General features: G+C 38.9%; 2 protein-coding genes across 14 annotated transcripts; both read right to left on the bottom strand.

Moving 5' to 3' along the window:
* Positions 1–366: 366 nt before the first annotated feature.
* On the bottom strand, positions 367–20,423 carry LOC140583994 (uncharacterized). 13 transcript variants are annotated; one of them, XM_072707920.1, is made up of 10 exons: positions 20,375–20,423; positions 19,236–19,272; positions 8,960–8,982; positions 5,081–6,125; positions 4,832–4,978; positions 4,123–4,224; positions 2,437–3,765; positions 2,285–2,310; positions 2,118–2,143; positions 367–2,019 (listed from the first exon to the last, which is right to left on the bottom strand). In XM_072707920.1, exons 3-7 carry the CDS (start codon positions 8,965–8,967, stop codon positions 3,535–3,537), a joined length of 1,533 nt encoding a protein of 510 aa, XP_072564021.1. In that variant the 5' UTR covers positions 8,968–8,982; positions 19,236–19,272; positions 20,375–20,423; the 3' UTR covers positions 367–2,019; positions 2,118–2,143; positions 2,285–2,310; positions 2,437–3,534. The 13 variants fall into 13 exon arrangements, with proteins under 13 accessions (XP_072564021.1, XP_072564019.1, XP_072564020.1 ...); XM_072707918.1 differs by having other exon boundaries at positions 2,118–2,184; XM_072707919.1 differs by having other exon boundaries at positions 2,285–2,354.
* On the bottom strand, positions 9,932–12,913 carry LOC140583992 (uncharacterized). Its single transcript, XM_072707904.1, has 5 exons — positions 12,819–12,913; positions 12,441–12,631; positions 12,020–12,219; positions 11,751–11,910; positions 9,932–10,126 (listed from the first exon to the last, which is right to left on the bottom strand). Exons 1-5 carry the CDS (start codon positions 12,911–12,913, stop codon positions 10,002–10,004), a joined length of 771 nt encoding a protein of 256 aa, XP_072564005.1. The 3' UTR covers positions 9,932–10,001.
* Positions 20,424–20,785: the final 362 nt, after the last annotated feature.

The following is a 20,785-nucleotide window of genomic DNA, read 5'->3' on the forward strand; positions in this document are numbered from 1 at the left end:
AGTTACAGCTTTTGATGCTTCAGCTAAAAAACAATTTTGGAAAACTCAGCATATAATGAATGGAAAGAATGGTTACAGATTCGTTGATACACAAAATGCTGGCGGATCGTTCTTTCACGGCGGAGACATTCTCTTGCGATGGACCTGACCCTACACTGGGTACATGGGGACCATTGCTGAAGTAAGGATCTAATGCGTAGCTCGGTGTCGAGTCTCACGGTTAAACACCCCAGTCCCCGTCTGGCTCAGGTTTCAAAAGCTGCTAAAGATTGGTAGATTCCACGAGAGGTACCCCTTTAAATACACTTTATTCCCACCATCCCGCAAATATTAGCACATTTTAAAAACATGACCGTGCTGCATACATATAACAAAATGTATGTACAACTTTTATTTTGAATAATAAAACACCTGTACATGTTACATTTTAAAACTCATTTGATAAATGTACTCAAACATTTTTGTACAAGTTTGAAAAATAAAACACACGTATACATGTTACATTTTAAAACCATTGTGCAACTTTGAAAATAAAAAAAACTTCATGTTATGTTAACAAAATCTGCTTTGATAAAGAGCCTACAAATTTTTTGCAACTTTGTTTTTGTAAAATAAAAGCCACGTTCATATATTAGATTTCAAAACCGATTCGCAAAATGAATGCATATAACTTTGTACAAACACGCTTGCGCTGCATACACGTAACAAAACGTTTTTGTACAACGCGTCTAGAAAATAAAACACCCGAACATTTTAAAACATCTGTACGTCTTACTTTGAAAAGCTTTCATATTACATTTTAAAATATCTGTACATCTTACTTTGAAAAAACTTTTATATGTTACATTTTAAGACATCTGTACATCTTACTTTGAAAAAACTTTCATGTTACATTAACAAATTCATTCGATGAAATATTTTTAAAGACTTACAACACCCTTTTGCGATGCTGCTAGTTTTACATTTCGGTATCCAAAAGGCAGTTTCCCCACTAGGCAACAATCTGCGTTTGTCGTAGACGTCCCTGACATTTTTATTGAGGTCTATTAAACGTTTTCACGTCGCGTTTGATTTTGTTATAGTGCGGCATTATGGGGAATTATCCCGCTGCCTTTCATTTAACACGCTTAACCTTCGGCCTATGTTAGCTTTCTGTTCCTGTCTCTTATGTTAGACGGGTCGGTGTCAAGCAGCACGTGTCTTACATCAGCCATAAGATACCCTCAAAACAATTATTTATCATCCAATTTGTTTCTTACTTCTTGGTTACCTTGTTATGCTTCCTTATCCATGAAAAGATTGGTTTTAATATTTTTGGTGTGGCTTTCTGGACCTTTTTTTTTGACAGCATTCCTCTCGTTTTCAATAAAAAATAATGATAAAATAAACCTCTAGAGAATTATATAAATAAACTGAACTGGTCTTATCTTACCTTACATGTGTGGGGATGCCTTACCTTGATTTTGTTTTAATTTATTTAGTTTAAATAGAGATTCCTGACAAAGTCAAAAAGCTTTGATGCAGTATATATTTCGAAAAAAAGGTTCTTGGGTGTGCTATATAGAACTATAGGGGTTCTAACCAGAGGAAATATAACCATTGCCTTCAAAAAGGTGCCATGTCTTTTAATTGAGAATGTCCAAGGAGTGTCATATATGTACCAAGCTAAAAGGTTCAATATGGAGCCTTTTGTTTTAAGAGTATGCACAAATATATGTGGTGCTTTTATGCATGTTAAACTTAAAAATGGGTCGGTGCCGACCCTATCAGCACAGGAAGGTTATTAATAATGTCTCTAAGGATGGTAGCAAACAGGGCTCTTGGGCCGTCGCGTCACCAGACGCCGCGGGTGGCGAGTCGTGTTGAGCAAAGTAAACCGCATCATTTTCATTATTAGCGTTTTTGTTGTTGTCTGTTTCATTTAATAACGCTTCGGGTATAGGAAGGGGTGTTGCTCCGTCCATAACTGCTGATTCAGGTCTTGCGTAGATTTTCTCTTGACCGGTCCGCCCCGTCTCTCTTGTACATAGAAAAAACAGAGAATACCTATTATTAGAATAAGTTATTTTTAATGAATAGCGTTTTTATTATACGTATAAAAGAAATAATATACTCACTATATGGAGTTTTCTATCCGCACCGTCTCCCGTAGAGAAAAAAAACAAACAAAAAATAGCTGAATCTCTAAAAATAAAATAATTATTTTAAGTTATTTTGTTTTAGAATAAGTTATTTTTAATGAATAGCGTTTTTATTATACGTATAAAAGAAATAATATACTCACTATATGGAGTTTTCTATCCGCAGCGTCTCCCGTAGAGAAAAAAAAAAACAAACCCAAAATAGCTGAATCTCTAAAAATAAAATAATTATTTTAAGTTATTTTATTGTATGGTGTTTATCATAAAACACGCGTAAAAGAAATAATATACTTACTCTATGCAGGTCCCGTGTAGTTTTCTCTTTCCAGTAGGGCAAGGCCTTGATGATACTGGGTACTTGTGTCTACCAAAGGAGGGAATCCCTGCTCGGCATACTAAAAATATCTGCGGTTGGTTACTTATTAGGATTCTTTAAGGAGAAATATACGTCCTGTCAAGTTTTATCTGATGTCTATTTCGATGTACGTTTTAACTACACAGACGGTATGGGGGGAGTCGGGGGAAAAGACAAAACTTCAAACAAGATTTACTGAAATACAAAATGTCAAACTTGATGTGTGGCCCTCGGGGGGGCAAAAGACACAATTTCAAACAAGATTTACTGGAATACAAAATGTCCAACTTGATGTGTGACCCAAATTACAGTTTGACCGGGATTTGACCTATCGGGATGTACATAGGTTGCATGAGGAAAAACACAAGTTTTTCTACCACACAAGGCCAAACTGCTACTGCTGCAGGGGAGTGTCGGCTTTCACGCACACACACACACACACACACACTCAAACTGCCGCTAAGCGTTCATTGGAGGAGGATAGCGTCAGACCCAACTCCTCCTCTCATTCTTAGCTCCAACTTGTTCATTCTCACAGGGTTTCTTTCAGTCTCGCGCAGCACAACTCTCAGCTCTCCGGCATCGCTCTCTCCGAGTCCTTTGCGGATTATCCAAAGCCACGGGACCTTACCACGGTACCGCAGCAGACACAGCATCGCTCTCTCCGAGCCCTTTTCCACGGATTCTCCAAAGCCCGGGACCTTACCACGGTACAGCGTACGCTCACACTCCATCAGGTAACCCACCCCACTCAGACCCAGTGTTTGAGACCTTAACGCACCAACCCCCCTGCTCAGTCCCCCTGCTCGGCACCCTCGTAGCACGGGGCTATTCCCACAAAAAACCACACTCATAAGCACACAATTCACTCTACTCAAATAAAAATAAATAATAATTAAATAATAAATAATTAAATAATAAATAATTAAATTATAATAATTATAATAAATAAATAAACTATATACAAATAAACCCCTATCCCAACGCTCAACTCGCTCACAGCCAAAAAAAATTGCCACCTCGCACTAGCTCATGACGTCACCTGGCTTGCAGCCCGGACCTGTCACTTTTTGATTTATTTGACCTTTGTGACCTTTGACCCAACCTGTCACTTTGACAAAAGCGGTATTCTCCATCTCTCTCAGGCATAACTCTCACACCCTCCAGCACAATGCCAATGTCATCCTCCTCAGATCCAACAGCCTTGATTTTGTAGATTTTCATCCTCTGTTCAGAAAGATCTTGTGACACACTGTCCTCATCAGCATCCTGAAACAACAAACACATGGGTTTTTCTGACTGTAATTGCACACTTGAATATTATAAAGGAACAGTATAGCAACATGTAGTCTATGGGCAAGAAACATTCGGCATACAACACAATGTTTTAAGCAACAGGCAGGCATTCTTTAACCACAGGACTTGTTCACCATGTCATATTAGCCAGTCTTTAGTCCTGACAAACTGCAACTACATTATATACACAATTGTATTTCCTGGACACATCCTGTAGCTGAATGACAAATAAAACATGATAATATCTCAAATTATTTGAAAATTGACAAACACATACACAAACACATATGAATAACAAAAACAGAATAATGTTTCTACTTCAACACTTACACTGTACTCTTTGATCAGTTGATCAATGGACTCCCCAAGGTACACCATCAAGCACTGAATAACCAGATTTCTGGTTATGTTATTGCTAGGATTGCTTGGTGACTGAAAATGAGCAAGAATTCCAAAAATTACCATCAGATAAGTGACCATTTATTAAGACAAAACTGTGAGAATTGGCAGTATTAAAAAAAACTGTTAAATATCAAATTATCATCACATGGAACATTATGTGGGATAAGTAGCTGATGTTAATGCACATGCCTGGGTGCTGACAGTCAACAAAACGGTATTGTCAACATTATATAGGTAAAGACAATTCCAAGTTGTATGCTTCAACAAGTTGTATGCTTCAATCTTTAAATGTGTCGTTTTAGTAAATTAATTTAATTTAGTCATTTAGTTTTTTATTTAATTTAGTTTATGATTGTCAGAAAGGGTTTTTCCTTCTTGGGAAAAAACAAAACCCCAGCAATACCTGTACTTGTGGGGTTTTTTGGGTTTTTTTTTTACTAAGAACAGACATGTATTTAAAATACAATTAAAACATGAAACCCATAATTGTGTTGTTAATTATATCAGTGACGTCCTCTTGCACTGACAAAAACATGCAAACAAGTTAGTGGAGCTATGCACCATGCAAATGACTCTTGAAATTTGACAAAATAATTCTTTAAATAAAATTACAAGCTGAAATGTCTGTGGAAAATACCTTGGCTATGATAGCCTGCAACTTCAATCCCATGGCTCCCCCCTTGGAATGGAAAAGGGCCAACAGTTTGGGAGTGTACTCATCCAGCATGGACATGAATTTGGGTTCAAGGTGTACCAGGGTGATCCTGTAGAACTCATCCTGCAGCTGAATGACAAATAAAACACGATAAAGCCTCAAATTATTTGAAGCTTGAAAGATTACATTAAAAAAACCCAAAAGCCTACCCAAAATGAATTTGGAACTCACATGAGATGCCTCAAACAAAGCTGGCCATCTGGCTTTGATGTCTTCAATGCTGGGGGACAGGTTGACAATTTCATGTCGTCTATGTGCAAATGTTTTAGCCATTTTTTCTTTTATCACTTTGTTGTTGTCTCTTTTCTTGACTTCAGTAAGCAACTGAATTCTCTCTTCTTCTTGACTGTCCTCATCTTCACCTGCTGGATATGGCGGAAGGTAATTTACCTCTGCTTTCCGAGGCTTTTTCACTTTATTTGCAGACTTCTGGTCACCTGGACTCTTGTGTTTCATGGCATTGCATGTCAACTCAGGAACACCAAACCCTCTAAGTTTTGTACGATAATTGGCCATCTTGTATTTGATGCTTTGTTGCCAACCATAATAACCTGAGAAAGAGCCAGGTTCCTTGAGACAAGGGTATTTTGTCACAAGTGCCTCAGCAACATAACTAACCTGTGCACTTGAAGGATAGGCTGTAAATGTAAATACAGTTTCAGCCAACTTCTCAAAAATATCAGTCTTTACTTTGGAGGTGGGCAGAAGATTTCCATTCTTTTTATACTCCTCATTGGCTCTTTCCAGGTACATCTCAGTTTCATATGCAAACTGTGGAATGGGAAACTGTTTTGGCCAGGGCTCACAACGTTCTGTGGTTTTCTGCCTTTTGAGAATAATGGTGTCCTGAGAAGAAGTGGTTGCAGCAGAGTCTGCATTGGATACAATTGACTCAGCATATGAGGACTCATAGTCAGACAGTTGGCCAGAGGGGCTGCCAAAACTGTCATCAACCGGAGTCAAGCTTAGGATGACCGGGGTGATGCCAACAACCTTCACAGTGTCTTTGTCTTTTATCTGGTCAGCTCTGTGAAGAGTGAAGTAGTCCTGAAATTCTGGGTCAAAATACTGAAGACTGAAGTCATTTGAAATCCCAAAAGTATCCTTCACAACACTCTGCAGCTCCTCCAATGTTGGTGGGATCCCTGATGGAAGAACCAACTTCTCGATTTGGTCATCAATAATTACACGAAGCTTTGCCTCCATCTCGTTCAACCTAGAATAAAATGTAAATGGGCAGAGTTAAATTTCCCTTCAATTAAATAAAATTAGTTATTACTTTTCATTTATACAATAGTAGAGATATAAAACTATAAAACAAAAAGCACACTTCAACACACCAAATGTTGCAAAAAACAAATACTTGGGAGATGTACATGTTATCAAGTTTTTGTTGTTGTCGTTTTGGTTTTTTTTTTACCTATTATTCACAGCAGATGTAACGTTTCAGGGTTACCAAGCGTTTTCTTCCCACATTGTAAGAAGCCAAGGGCCACATGTCACCAAGTTTCTGCTGCTCCAAAAGACTGATCTTGCCAGTGTCCTCCAGTTGAAAAGATCTCAGATGCTCTACATACCATGCAGCAAGTAACTTCACAATGAAATATACACAATTGTCCAAAACGACTATCTGTATTATCTCAGCAAAGTCTGGTAGTCCACATGTTGAACCATTAGACAGGATCATCCCAGCAGTGTATCTTGTTCCACTGTAGGTGACAGTGGTGGCAAGCTGCACACAAGTCAGAGATGGTGATCTTGCTCTTAAATCTGCCTGTATGTCTGGATGCAGCACATCTACAGGCATTCTGGATATTTTTGTGACAAGCAGGGCAGGTTTCACCTCTTTTGATTGCATGTGGTATGTCATCATCATTTGATGCCTTGTAGAAAGGGTCAGCAACACATTTTTGAAATTGTTAGTGTGTCTCACAACTTGCTTGAAAAATCTGTGTTTTGCCTCAAAGCGCATTGTCCATACTCCAACCAATGGCCCATATTTTTCTATTAAAGCAGGGTAGTGCTCCAAAAAATGGTGTTTTGGTGTGAGCCTTTGATCAGGAAAAACTTCCAAATATCTGATACGATGTTCAGATATTTTAAATTCAAGGTAGGCAATACTTTGTGTTGTGTGAACAGGGGCAACCACTAACTCAACAATGTCCTTCAAAGTCAGAAGAAGTTGCCAAACAGGATCATCTTCAGGTACACGTAAACCAACAAGGAGAGGTAACAAACGTATTAGGGCCCAGTTTTCATGAGCATTTCCTCCTATAGTTTTGCGACCAGCAAAATTTGAAGGGATTGCTTGTGGACTGTTCAATTTGTCTGAGCCCTTATATGGAAAACGTGTGATTATATTATTCAGTTCAGTCAAACTGAAGTAGTGCTTCTTCAAAAACACTTGAAAACACAATGCTAACTCTCTTGGCACTATTCCCTCAAAAAGGTCATGAAGGACATCTGGTGGGTATCCAGACACAAAGTGAAAATTATTAAGTTGATCAGTTAATGGACATGACCGCTTTAAGCCAAAATGAGGCACTAAATTTGGATTTTCTTTGACAGCTTGCACGTGTAAAACATAGTCATCCTTTTTTCGAAGTGGGAAGACCCCAGACCGTACTTCATATGTCTGGTACTCTGAAGAATGTCCAAGGCAGAATCTACAAACATATGGCCCGTTAAAACTTTCAACAAGTCCACTAATTGCATGAGCACCAAGGTTATCGGCTACAACACAGTGTAGGGCGCCTTTAATATTTCTCCCTAAACATGAAATAAAAACCCCCTCCTGTTCAAGAGTGACAAGATCTTTCAAAAGTGGATCCAATACTACTTTGTATTCAAACTGTTTCACATCAACAGATTTGCAAAGTAAAGCTAGTTGTATTGATGTTAAGGCAGACTGTAATCTCAATGGCAAATTGGCCAAAACCCAATAAACTGCAGTTATTTTATGTTTTTTTCGAGAGGTTCCTAATGGGTTACACACCTCAAAATCATCAACATAAATTATTATTGAGAGTCTTGTTTCTTCTACAGCATAGAAGTCATTGTCCTTAAAACACCTACCATCAAAAATGGACTTAAAATGCCCAGTGCTACTTGAGCACCTCGAAAAGGCTTCCACTGCAATATCTTTGTTCTTCAGTACTTCTTGCAAAGTCTTTAGAACTGGTACATATTGAAAGCTCTTTTTTTGTTCAGCATCAAGAATATATTCAATAGGATCCACAAACTGGAAATGCTCCTTAAAATACTTATTTCTCTTAAAAGCTGAACCAAGTGGCCCGCCTGCTCCAAGAGCTCTGCTAATGGGATGAGAGCGGCACAACTGTTCAGCCAAGTCCTTTATGATAGTGTGGTCAACTGTGCATTTGTTAGATTTCAGTGCTGAATCAATTATATTTTTAACTGCCTCTACAGATGCTGAAGAAGAAATATAGAACAGATCTTCAACCAAAGCATCAATGCACCTCACTGAAACATTATAAGTGCTTTCTAACTTGAGTAGAAGTAAGCCCAGTCCTTGAAGAACAGTACAAGATGCACTTTCTGGATCAACATCACTAGAGCATTCATCACTGTTGAGTTCAGGGACATCAGAATGGTCAGTGTTCTGACTAGGATGACTTTCCAAGACTTCTTTCTTAAAATCAGTTAAGGAGCAACATGTATGTCTCCTGCCTTTGTGCTTTAGAAATGTATTGTATATATTTGTGCGAAAGTCACATCCATTAAAAACGCAAAATACAGTTTCGTGTCTCTTCAAGTGATTTCCTATATGTTGAAAATAGTCCTTCTGAGTAGAGCAAAAAGCAGTGCAAGCCAAACACTTAAATGCAGTGATCACTCCAGGCCTTGGACTCTCTTCAGCAGCATGGTATCTGGACAAATGTGTGCGAAGGGCTCCTTGTGTTTTAAATGTGCAAGGACAACTGCCATACAGACATGGCTGGTGCTGTCCACGACCAAATGTTGCGTGTTGTAATCTGTAATGACGTAGTAGATTCCCCTTTGTAGTAGAAAAAGATTTGCATATCTTACACTGCCATCCCATTTGCCAGGTCCTAAAGTGATGGAAAAATATATATGTAAGAATCTAAATAGTTTTTCATGACAAATGTAAGAGCATGGGTATCTATACACATTTGATGTTGAGATTATAGAGAAGAAGAAAAAAAATCCTACAAATAATAAGCAATTATTTTCTATTTATTATTTTTACAAAAACAAATACGTTAGATTAAGTGGGGTCAACTTGATAATTTTCTGCTGCTTCAATTTCAAAACCATTAGTTTAATTTCCCAGCAAACATGCCCCTTTGGGGCCCGTGTGGGGCCACTGCGGGCAGCCCGCTGTGGGCCCCATTACCGGCGTGAAATGCGGGGCACGTGTGGGCCTCACACTGTGGGGCCCTTGTGGGGCCATTGTGGGCTGCCCACACTAAGCAAAGTGGGCCTCATTGGAGCCCATTGTGGGCCCACACTATGCCCACACTTTGGGCCAGCCTACACGTACATGCCCTGCATTTTTTGGCCTGCTGGATGCTCCCCTGTGGGCATACTGTGGGCACACTGTGGGGTGTACTGTAGGCACATTGGGCATACTGTGGGTGAACTGTGGGCACACTGGACACAAGTGGGTTGTACGGCGGACACATTGGGCATACTGTGGGCAAACTGAGGGCACACTGGACACATGTGGGTTGTACTGCGGACACGTACATTGGGCATACTGTGGGCCTACTGTGGAGACATTGGGAGGGAGGAAAGCTATGAAGCCACAGTGCTCCAGTGTCCCCTTGGGCATGCTCTGTGGGTCTTTAAGAAATAACAAAATTAGTTTGGTCCTATACTGGCAGTATACCAGAACATTATTATTAAAGTGTATGCAGAATATTTGCACTTATTGATAGTAGCAGTAATAAACTACAAGTAATATGTTTCAAACACATCTGTTCACATAAGTTAAAAGAAGTAAACATTGAAAATTGAATACAAAACTGAGTATGTGGATTGAGTACAAAATATTTTTTTATTAAACATAACAATGAGCACATAACATTACATACATACATAATCTATATTAAATTAATCCTCTCAGTGTCCTTTTGCTCCTTCCTCCATCCCGGTCTCTAGCATTCCGCAGCCATGTTTTAATGGAAGATTCGGCCTCTGAGGCTGTGGCCCGGTTACTTTTTGTCACAGCATCTAATTGACAAAAAAGAACACCTGAAATGCTAATGTAAAAAAAGAAAAAAAAGAGGTTGTCCAAGTGCAAAGTATATACTTGTGTTTTCCCTACTGTTAGGTAGTTTCCCAGGGCTTTGTTGTTGAGAGAGAGACAGCTGCAGTTGATTGAGCTAGAGAACAACCCTGAGAGCCCTGTGAGTGAATGAGTGAAATAATTTATAAATAACATGGTGAGTCAGTGTTTTTCCTCTGTTCTGCCCTCGGATTCAAAAGTGTTGTGATGATTTTTGGTAACTTGAATTATAAAGTTAGCGGTAATTCATGGGAGTTCATGTTTTGTTGAGGTTTAAAAGCAATACAACTTGATCTTGTTTGCGCGACTTTCATTTTGACGGGGGGGTGGTTGGACATGCAATGCGTTCTGGGATGCATAAGCTTAGCCCTTAAGCAACCTGGAGTGAAGCGCGGCAGGGATGTGCTTGTTAGAAAGTTTGTCTTTATCTTAAACTTTTCCAGCGCTTTCGAAAGCAATGACTGTAAGTTTTGGTTATTGTTACTTAGAATGATAATGTGTAAATGATCTGAATGTGTTTCTTATGTATGGTTTCGATCGATTTGTGATTATTAGCATAGAAGGTAACTAAACGGTTGTGATAGCGCTAACTTGTAAAACGTTTTATGTTAATTGACAACCACATTGGCATCATAATCGTGTTTATGAATATTTAGTGTCAGCACTTTATTTTAACTTTATACTACTGTAGTTATTTACTGGCTTTAATGCGAAAACTAAAAAAAACTTTTCTTTCTTTTTTCTGTGTTACAGTTTTACTCGTAAAATTTCACCCGTCATGCAGCATTGTTAATAAAGGAGCAAGACGCTCAATTCCTGGGTCGTGAAATTCGAGTTTGGCTGGAGCTGACTGACTACGTTAATTACGTACTAGGAGTATAAAACATGTAGGGAGAACAGTACATCCTCATTTGTAAAAACTTTTTGTTTTTGTAATTTGCCTACCCTACTTCAGATTCCAGAAACAGGAATATGTAAAAGAAACTTTTAGCTCCTAGTTTAGTTCCTGAGTTTAGATAATCTGGTTCCATAGTTTGGATGACTCCAACTTTTTGGATGAATGGATGAAAAGGGCTTTAGGGCAGGGGTCACCAACTCTGGTCCTGGAAGGCTACTATCCAGTAAGTTTTCTATCCTACCTGACTTCTGATGAGCCACACCTGCTCCTGGTATTTACCTGAGAACTAGTGTAGCTCATCAGAAGCCAGGTAGGGTAGAAAACTTACTGGATAGTAGCCTTCCAGGACCGGAGTTGGTGACCTCTGCTTTAGGGTAAGCTAAAATGTCAGTTGCAAAAGGTCTAGTCTAGTTAAGTCACAGGTGGAGCCTTTAAAATAGCTTTGGAGCAGAACTCAAATTTTAACTTGATCTTAAGTTAACTTGCCAGGCTGATCTCTTTATGAAATACCATCATGCCTTTATTTTCTAGTGTAATCTGAAACACAAAACTTGTATGCTGTATTTCCTAGTCACAAAATATTCTGTAATTTGGGCTTTACAATTAAATTCAAGATTTGATTTTGTTCTCCTTCTTAGGGTCTAATTGCATATGAACATTATATACTGTACCTATGACTGCTCTGCAGACCAGCATCTCCCCAAAGGCCACCTTCTGGCCAGAGCCCCGCCAGCACAACTGCAGGGCCAGTGGGGTGGTTAGCATGCGCAAAAGGATGCGTCTTGTGTTGGAAGATGGGTTGGGACCCCCAATTGTTGCCAGATACTTTACCTAAATTGATGTAATAATATATTAGTGTATTCACAAGACAGCAACAAACTGTAATGGAAAATGTAATAAACTTGTGATGGAACATGGCATCTGAGAAAACCAAATGTACCATTTCCCTGTAGCAGGCCTCCTCCTTAAGCCTATTTTCCACCATTTCTAGGTCCTGCAAGTTGTTCAGTGGAAAACATATGCCCTCTGGCAGGACTGCAGCTGGAGAGGTGCAATTTGTCAGCGATAACAACAGCTGCTTGACAACAGCCACCTCTTCTTTAAGATGTTCCAGCTGACTTATTATGTGCAGTTCAGTTGCTGTTGACACAGTAAGTGATAACTTTATATATAGAAGCTCATGGTGCTATCACAATAGTAAGCATAGCAAGCATGGCATTTACTCCTGAAATGTGAAAAGTTGTTTGTAGGCTCTATGTGTTTTAGGTGGTGCTCTGTTCAAAAAAGGGCTCAAAGCATACCCCAAAGCAAACCATACTGCATATGGTTCATGAAGCGTCGTTTTGGCCATCACTACTTACGAGTAACTGTAGGCCTTCTTGATAAGCTGACCATTGAAGAGGCTTGTGGAGTTGGTGGGGCAGGTGGAGTTGGTGGGGTTGGTGGAGATGGTGGGACTGGGGGGGATGGTGGAATGGGTACAGCACGCCTCCGAGGTTTGATAATATTTTCTTCTTCAGAAGACTGGTACTCTGAGTACCGTGAGTTTGGTCTGGTGGAAATGAAAATCAACTTGTTACAAAATAAGATTTGTTAGGGTGTTACGGAATACTTAGATGCTGCTTATGAATGCATTATGAATGTGCACTGAATGTTCTATGAATGGATTATAAAGGCATTATGAAGATTCAGTTAATGTAAAGCGTTACCAAATAATCAATGCAAAAACAGAGACTCACTGCCTTATTCGATTAGACTTCCCTAGTATTCTGTCACTGTCAGAATTGAGACAAGAAGTTGTCTCTGCCTTTTTAGCCTTCTTTCGGGCCTTCATATGATTATATGAAGGCCCGAAAGAAGGCTAAAAAGGCAGAGACAACTTTTTTGTCTACTATAGAAGACAAAAATTGCAGTTTTCAGGGATGTTTTGATTGGCACAACCATGATGAACTTCTGTTGTCATGTTTTTACAAATGACAATTCTTTAGGCACTCTTAGACCAGGGGTCACCAACATGACCCCTGTCTTAGACATTCTAAGGTGGAGCAGTATGAAATTTGTTCTAGACTAAATTTTAAAAGATATGTAATTTTGTTAAACTTTTAGCTAATGGTCACAATAGATCATAAAACACATCTGTCATTCATGAACTACAGTGATTAGCTGTTTGTGGACCTCTTGACTGTGTACACTAACAATTGCTCTGTGATTTGGAACAAATACCACTCACAATGTATGATCAGGGGCCTCTGTTGTGAGTTGAGACTTCTAAGCACTTATGTCTATGGCTGAGGGTGTCTGCTAAATGCAATAAATGTAAATGCAAATGTTAAACACAGGGACCCTCTTTTGTGCAAGCTCTGCCCTCTATCGAACTACAGATTAATCCTCGGTACCCTGACGCAACTTCATGTACCTATTGCCCAATCAGCCTATAAGTTATGGTAGGGGTACAAACTGGGCTTGGAAGAAATAGCACTGGCACTATTTCCAAAGGGTACTGCTGCAGTGAGTGCACCTCAAATATAACAACAACATTATCAAAATTACTTACATGTTTTGAAGAGTGAGCGTACTTTATATATTTCCCAGTCAGCTCCTGGTTTTTCATGCTGCATCTGAGCTCGCTTTATATAATTGGGGAATTTATATGGAGGCCAATAGCAAGTGTCCTCTCCAGCCATCCACATACTGCTTACAACTTCCACCTCTCCCCGTCCCAAGAAATCCACGACATGGAAAAATGGTGAGTTCATCTTATGTAATGAAGAAAAGACGTTATTAATGATTATTTTATATTGTACATTTAAAAAGATGAACATTTAAAAGTAGAATAACTTCTGATCATCCACTGTAATATCTCTAAAAAGGAAATGCAATAACTTTAACAATGACAATGAAAACAGTTTAAAAAACCAACACATTTTTAAAACAAAGTAATTTAAACAAAATTCAAATGTTTATTGCATACTTATATATAATCTGTATACATTGTAGTAATTTGTTTCTCAGTCTGTTCAATAATTTCAAGTTATTTTCAAATAATTAGTCCAACATACAATACAACTGAAAACAATAACATGGCATTTGGTTGTGATTTAAAAAAAGATCACACACACAACCAACAAAAGCATAAACTGTAGTGCTCACTAACAAAGATGCTGACACTTATGACAGCTTAAAACAAAAAAGACTAAATAATAACGTAGTGAGCCGAAGGAAGAACTGATAAAAATCTGTTCAGCTGCTTCACTTGGTGCCTAACCTACTAGGGTTTACTTATAACCTCTATCATAACAAACCACTATAAATAGCTACTGTTGAACATAAAAAAGTAAAATGCTTAAAATGATTGTATTGAAACTTCCTGAACAAGGGATTAAAACAGGCAGGTACACAAACACATACAATACTTAAATACAGGATTCTAATACAAATGCAGCAATGGGGTTGCTGCCCATCCAAATCCAAGCGGGAGCAGAACATATTTTTTCTCAACATCAGAAAGCTTGTACACTTTGACCTCTGTGTCAAGCTCAGAAACAGTGTGGATACCAATGTCTTGTGAATTAATTGGTTCTGTGTACAGTGGGGCCAGATCTAAAAACCATCTCAAAAGAATGAAAGTTTCATCTGTGGTGGTATCATACAAGATATTTTCAACCAAACCAAGTTGTCCACCAATCATCACACAGTTGTCTCCCCTCTTACATTTTATGACAGCATTTTGAACTGTGGCCCTCTTGTATTGCGTGGCTGAAGCAAGATGTGGCACTGTTGGTCCATTTGAGTGCTTTCCACCAAGTTTATCTGGGTGGTAATTTGATTTCTTCTGTTCAGTATACTGCCTCTCTACAACATTTGTTATTTGCTGGAGAATGTGTTGTGACTTTCTGACCTTTCTTTTAAGGTGGCCCAAGAAGTTTTCAAAAGGAAATGCGGACACATGGTCTAATGGTCCAAACCTTCTGACATCATCTGCCAGATGACACAAACAGTGAACATTGTACACCATCTCCTCAACCCCATACAACATCCTGAATTGTCTAAGGAAGTACTTCAATAGATTATCTGCGTAATCACAGTAATGGGCGCACAGGGTAGGAGAAAGCATCAAATGTATGCTTATAGACAATGTAAGGAAGTTAATATAAAGTGGAGTTGGGAGGACTTCTTTCAGTGCCAGTGGACCAGTGTACAGAAGAAACTGCCTAAACTCAGTAGCTTTCCAGCGGTCTACTTTTGATAATGATCTTGGCCTTCGTGCAAACTCACAAGGTATGCACTGTGACATCCCCAAAAGTTTTTCTGAGATTGCATTGATCTTATTGGAGCCCATTCTGTATTTCAGGTGCCCTTTGATCCAAAATTTGAGCATCTTCCTTGTGACACCAAGGCAAACAACATGCATATAGTCCAGCACAAATTGTGAGACCATACCCAAATTTAATCTATTTGGTACTGAGTGACCTCTGTGATGATTTTCATCAAGCAGTTCTGCAAATGATTTATCTGTTCTCCGACTAGCATGTGTTTCTGGAAAAACCATTTTACGCCCCACATAAGAGCCCTCCTGAATGCAACGATCACATCCACTATAGCCTCCATGCCCTTTTGTTATTTTTATGAATGCCCGTGCTGGAGCATCACAAATGAAGCAATCAAGGGACAACTGAAACATCCTCTCAGCTACAGTGAATCCTTGTTCCAGAGTGAAAACCTCCTCAACAAAGTCATGCAGATATTGATTGGGATCACGTGGTTTGCTGTTTCCACAAAAAACACCTATAACAAATGGGTACCTTTCAAAGGGGAATTTACCTAAAATTGGCCAAAGCTGCTTTGGAGAACTTTTGAATAATGGCAGCCCATCTATGTTCACCTGCATCATGACTTTGTCAGTTTGTGATAGCAGTCCCTCTTTGTTTTTGAGCAAATGTTCCAATATGCCGAAATGGACATATTCCCCACCATCAATTGTTTTCACCTCATGTGAATGTGATGTTTTGATTAAAGTTCTTGAACATTTTGGAAGTGTGGGAATGTGTTTGTTTAAAATTTTAAGAAGGCTATCAGCTGCATTTTGTGTCACTCCCGACTCCACCACCCACTGACGCAGTTCATTGGGCAAATCATCAAAATTACAATTGTCATGATTGTCACTGAAACAATCTTCCCCACTAAATCTGAATCTGTCATCATGATTTTTAAAGTCATTGCTGTTGATGTTGTTGTCTTCAGTTACTGAGACGGTATCAGAAGTTATGTCTATATCACTTGTTTCTTCATAATTTGCTCCAAGGGATTCACTGGGATGAGCAAAGTCGGGCTCGAGGTCGTTTTTTTGTGGAGTTTGGAGCTCATAAACAATATTCTGTACACGCCTCCATTTGGTGACTGAACTCACACCACACCACACTACAGGAATTGAGGCAAAAAAGTAGAAAACATACAGCAAATTTCTGCAGAACTTCAAAAGCACAAAGAGACAGGACAAAAATATGTTGGATGGTTGCTGCAAATACTGAGGTGATTTTAGAATAGGTTTCAAATAGCTAAACTAACACTTTGACAGACAAAATATAATAGATATTATAAAAGGACATTCACAAAGAATATTTTTAATTATGGACAGAGTAATACTGAGTAATACTTACTCTTCAGCCAGTGGAGACAATCTGAAAAAAAAAAAATATATATATATATATACAGTAAAACCGGTCTAAGTCGACACTCGCGGGACCAGCTTAAAAGTGACGACTTAGAGAATTGACGAGATACACTTACTTATGTCTATTTCGCCGTTTTGCCGACTAGTAAATATAAATATATAGTGCGATAGGTGGGGATTCCCCATTTCCACATTGCCGTGGTGACAAGCAGGCGGTGTGAAGCAGGCGGCAGGAATGCAGCGATTGGGGTGTTGACTTAATCCATTCATTTGTGTTGTTCGGGACCGGGATTTAGGTGACGACTAAGGGAATTTGACGACTTACAAGCGGCGATTTACACAAGGAATTTAAAGGAAACATCATTAGGTAAAATCGGTACTTTTGCTTGAGCGTCGACTTGTGCACATTGACGAGTTACAAGCCGGCGACTTAGACCAGTTTTACTGTATATATATATATAATAGCCATTTTTTGCCAGTCTATACACACACACACACCATTATATTAGGGCGGGCGCACCCCCTTGAAGGTCAAGTTAATTTTATTTAATTTTATTTTCTATATAGCGCCAGATCACAACCGAAGTCATTTAAGGTTACCTTTCCTATAGAACATTGTCCTTTTATTAAACAAACTAAATAACCTTATATTATTTACACAACAGCTTGTCATTTTTGTCTCTATACGGTCGGGCGTTTATAATTCTCCTCTGCTCTCTGTATCGCGCCTGGCGGAGTTCGGCCCCGATGCGCGCGCACAAACACTTGCGCGCATACACAGGTGAGCACACTCCCACCAGCGGACAGAGAGCGCGCGTCAGATATGTTGCGTCAACCACTTGAAAAGCTGACAAAAATATCTGCGGTTTTTAAACGCTCCCAGGGTGTTGAAGATGCACATTTTGTGGATAATAGTAATAAAAAGAAATGTTCTGATGTTTAGTTCAGTTGTATTATTGACTGCGCTGTCATTAAAAGAAACACATGAACACCATGAATCCTGTCGGTGTCCCCCCCCCCACTGTATGTAGATGTTATACGTATGACTAACACTACACATAAAAAATAAAAAGATAATGTGAAAGAAATTCATAACTATTTACTGGTGAGACGAATTACTGCTTGTGCGGAGATGCATGATTACAGTTTCGTTTAATTTTAGAAAGTGTCTTTCTTCAAAAAATTTACCTGAACATATATACTTAAGGTAGCCTAAATCATTACCACTGCGCATCAATATAGATGTGTATATATAAAGGAACGTTTAATACTTTACATTACCTTATATTTAAGTATAACCTATATTTAGCCGATCAAGCGGATACGCGTTGAACTGACAAGAACGGATCCGCAATTTAACATTCATTGTGGTTTTCAACAACTCAAAATGCGGTTAAACTGAATGCGGCTAAACATGTATATTAATGTAACATTTTACTCACAGGGAGTACCTTTAAATCGTCCTATCAAGGGATGACCAATAATTGTTTTAATTAGCGATCGCTGTCGCTGTCGTTTCTCTCCTAACGGTCTTTCCGATTCGAAACGCCTGTCTCGAGATCGCGAGCTTCCCGCTGCACTCAAACGCCCAGCGCGTGTCCCCAATCCATCCATCCATCTTCTGTACCCGCGTGTCTTATTCAGGATCGCTGGGGGTTCGGAGCCTATCGCAGAAGCTAGGGCACAGGGAAGGGAATGTACGTGTCCCCAGTGACCACACAAAATAAATGGCAGGGCCAGAACACTCTCTATGACGGGATTGTTTTCTAACCCACAGCCAAAATGAGACACACAGCTTTAGATGACAATAATAATAATAATAATAATAATAATAATAATAATAATAATAATAATAATAATAACAAAAACTATCATTATTAATAATAATAATAATAATAATAACCATCATCATCATCAATTAATTAATAATGACCATCAACAACAATAATAATTATTGATGTTGCTGTTGACAATAATGAATTATTAATAATTAATTTCATTAATCACTAATAATTATTAAATGCTATGGTACGTGACTGTGTGCAGTTCTAATTAGAAAGGGGCTGTCAGACAAAACTGCTGCAGGCCCTCCATGGGCTTACTCACAGAGGGCCTGTGCGGGTTTTCTGTGGGCAAGCCCAACTGTGGGCTTGCCCACAGAAATCCCACATGGGGGCCCCAAAGGGCAAAACTGCTGGGCCCAGCATGGGCTTGCCCAAAGGGGGCCTGTGTGGGTTTACTGTGGGCCAGCCCAACTGTGGGCATGCCCACAGAAATCCCACATTGGGGCCCCAAAGGGCAAAACTGCTGCGGGCCCAGCATGGGCTAACCCGCATAGGCCCCACGTGGGATTAGTGTGGGTTTGCCCTGCCCACACTTGCCCACAGTAAACCCACACCTGCCCATGCGGGGCCCAAATGGGCATGTTTGCTGGGTTAATACAACATGGTATCACAACTTACTTTATAATGCACAGTCTACATACCGATCAGGTGAATTTAAGTTGAGGGATCTTCCATTACCTGAAAGGAAAGCAACATTATCATTAATAGCAGTCTCCAAAATAAAAAACTTACACAAACACACGCAGATTGTTAAAGACATGTCTAAATTAATGCAAAAATTTTTAAAGGTGAGGTTCCTATATAACACAAGGAAACTCTTTATTAGATTAAAAAGGGGATAATTCTTCCCCCTTTTTTCAAAATTGCAAATGTGAGCACTTGATATGCAGTCATTCCAATAGATTAACACATTTCAAAACATATAAGGATGTTTACTGTTATTTTCTAATAATGATTCTACAAATTTTCATGTGAGATATTTACTCTTAACAGTAAATATAAACTCACTGACACTGACTTAACGCCTCTAAACAAACACAAAACGTTAGAACACTTATGCAAATATGCGATGTCTTGACAAATCAAGCAAATATTTGAAGTTTACACAGCTACATTCTCGCATGGAAATATCTTAAAAGTTTATTTTGTGACCCAGAAAGAGTAATATTTCAAACTCCGCCACTCTGCGTTCCTTCGCCACTGCCTCGTTTGAGGGTAGGGCTGATTGGCTGGTTTTGTGGCACAAATATAACAGTGTTCAGAAAGAGTTGAGCGCGCACGGGCAGAAATGTTGAGAGCGTATAAGCAACACATTGCGAGCAAGCGCAAATGCAAAAACTGAGCGAGAGGAGCTGCTATTGTGTGTGTGTGTGTGTGTATGGATAATAGCAAACGGTGAAATACATTTTTTGCACGCAGCAATGAATTTTGTTCACTCAAATTTAGCTTTTCTTCACTCAAAATAAATTTCTCCTCAAAATGCAACACTTGCACCTGAAATTCTTTTTTACGTGCGCTCAGAATAGTGGCACAAAAATAACGCCACAGTCACGGGGCTCCGACAGCATGACGCGAAAAAACAGTTATGTCGCTGGACTGAGTCACTTTAGCTTCATTAACCACAACTGAAAACCACCGCATCGAGACAAAAGCTTCGAAAAACTGACTGTGGCTGTTTTGACGTATCATACGTATCATACTGTTTAAAACCTTTACTCAAAACCGATATACGTTATTGTTTAAACCGTGTCTTATATTTGAACAAATTAAGAAATCTTACCTCTTACAAAATGGAGATCGTCCACTCATGAAGCGTGTGTGTCCTGCACGTGGCACAAAGGATTATGGGCGGAAGTGTACAATGATTAAAATGAAAATGCTTTCATCAGTTAAATCTATTAGATTTCTTAAATTTTCTTGGTACTCATACATTTTTTGTTAAATCTACTCAACAAACCATTGCTTAATTTATCCCAAACGAAAGTGTGTAAATTTAAATAACTGAACATCTCAAAATTGTTGAATTTTGCTTAGATTTAATTAAAACGACACATACACGTTTTTACTGAGTAATAATTACTATTACTCTCCTATTAGATAATAATTAACCCCAATCACAGTTTTTACAGTGGAGTGAAGCCCGTTCTTCTGTGCCACTATGAAAAATAAAGAAATCTTTCAGAAACAATTT

The sequence above is a fragment of the Paramormyrops kingsleyae genome, unplaced genomic scaffold (assembly GCF_048594095.1).
Source record: "Paramormyrops kingsleyae isolate MSU_618 unplaced genomic scaffold, PKINGS_0.4 ups29, whole genome shotgun sequence".
Lineage (NCBI taxonomy): Eukaryota > Metazoa > Chordata > Actinopteri > Osteoglossiformes > Mormyridae > Paramormyrops > Paramormyrops kingsleyae.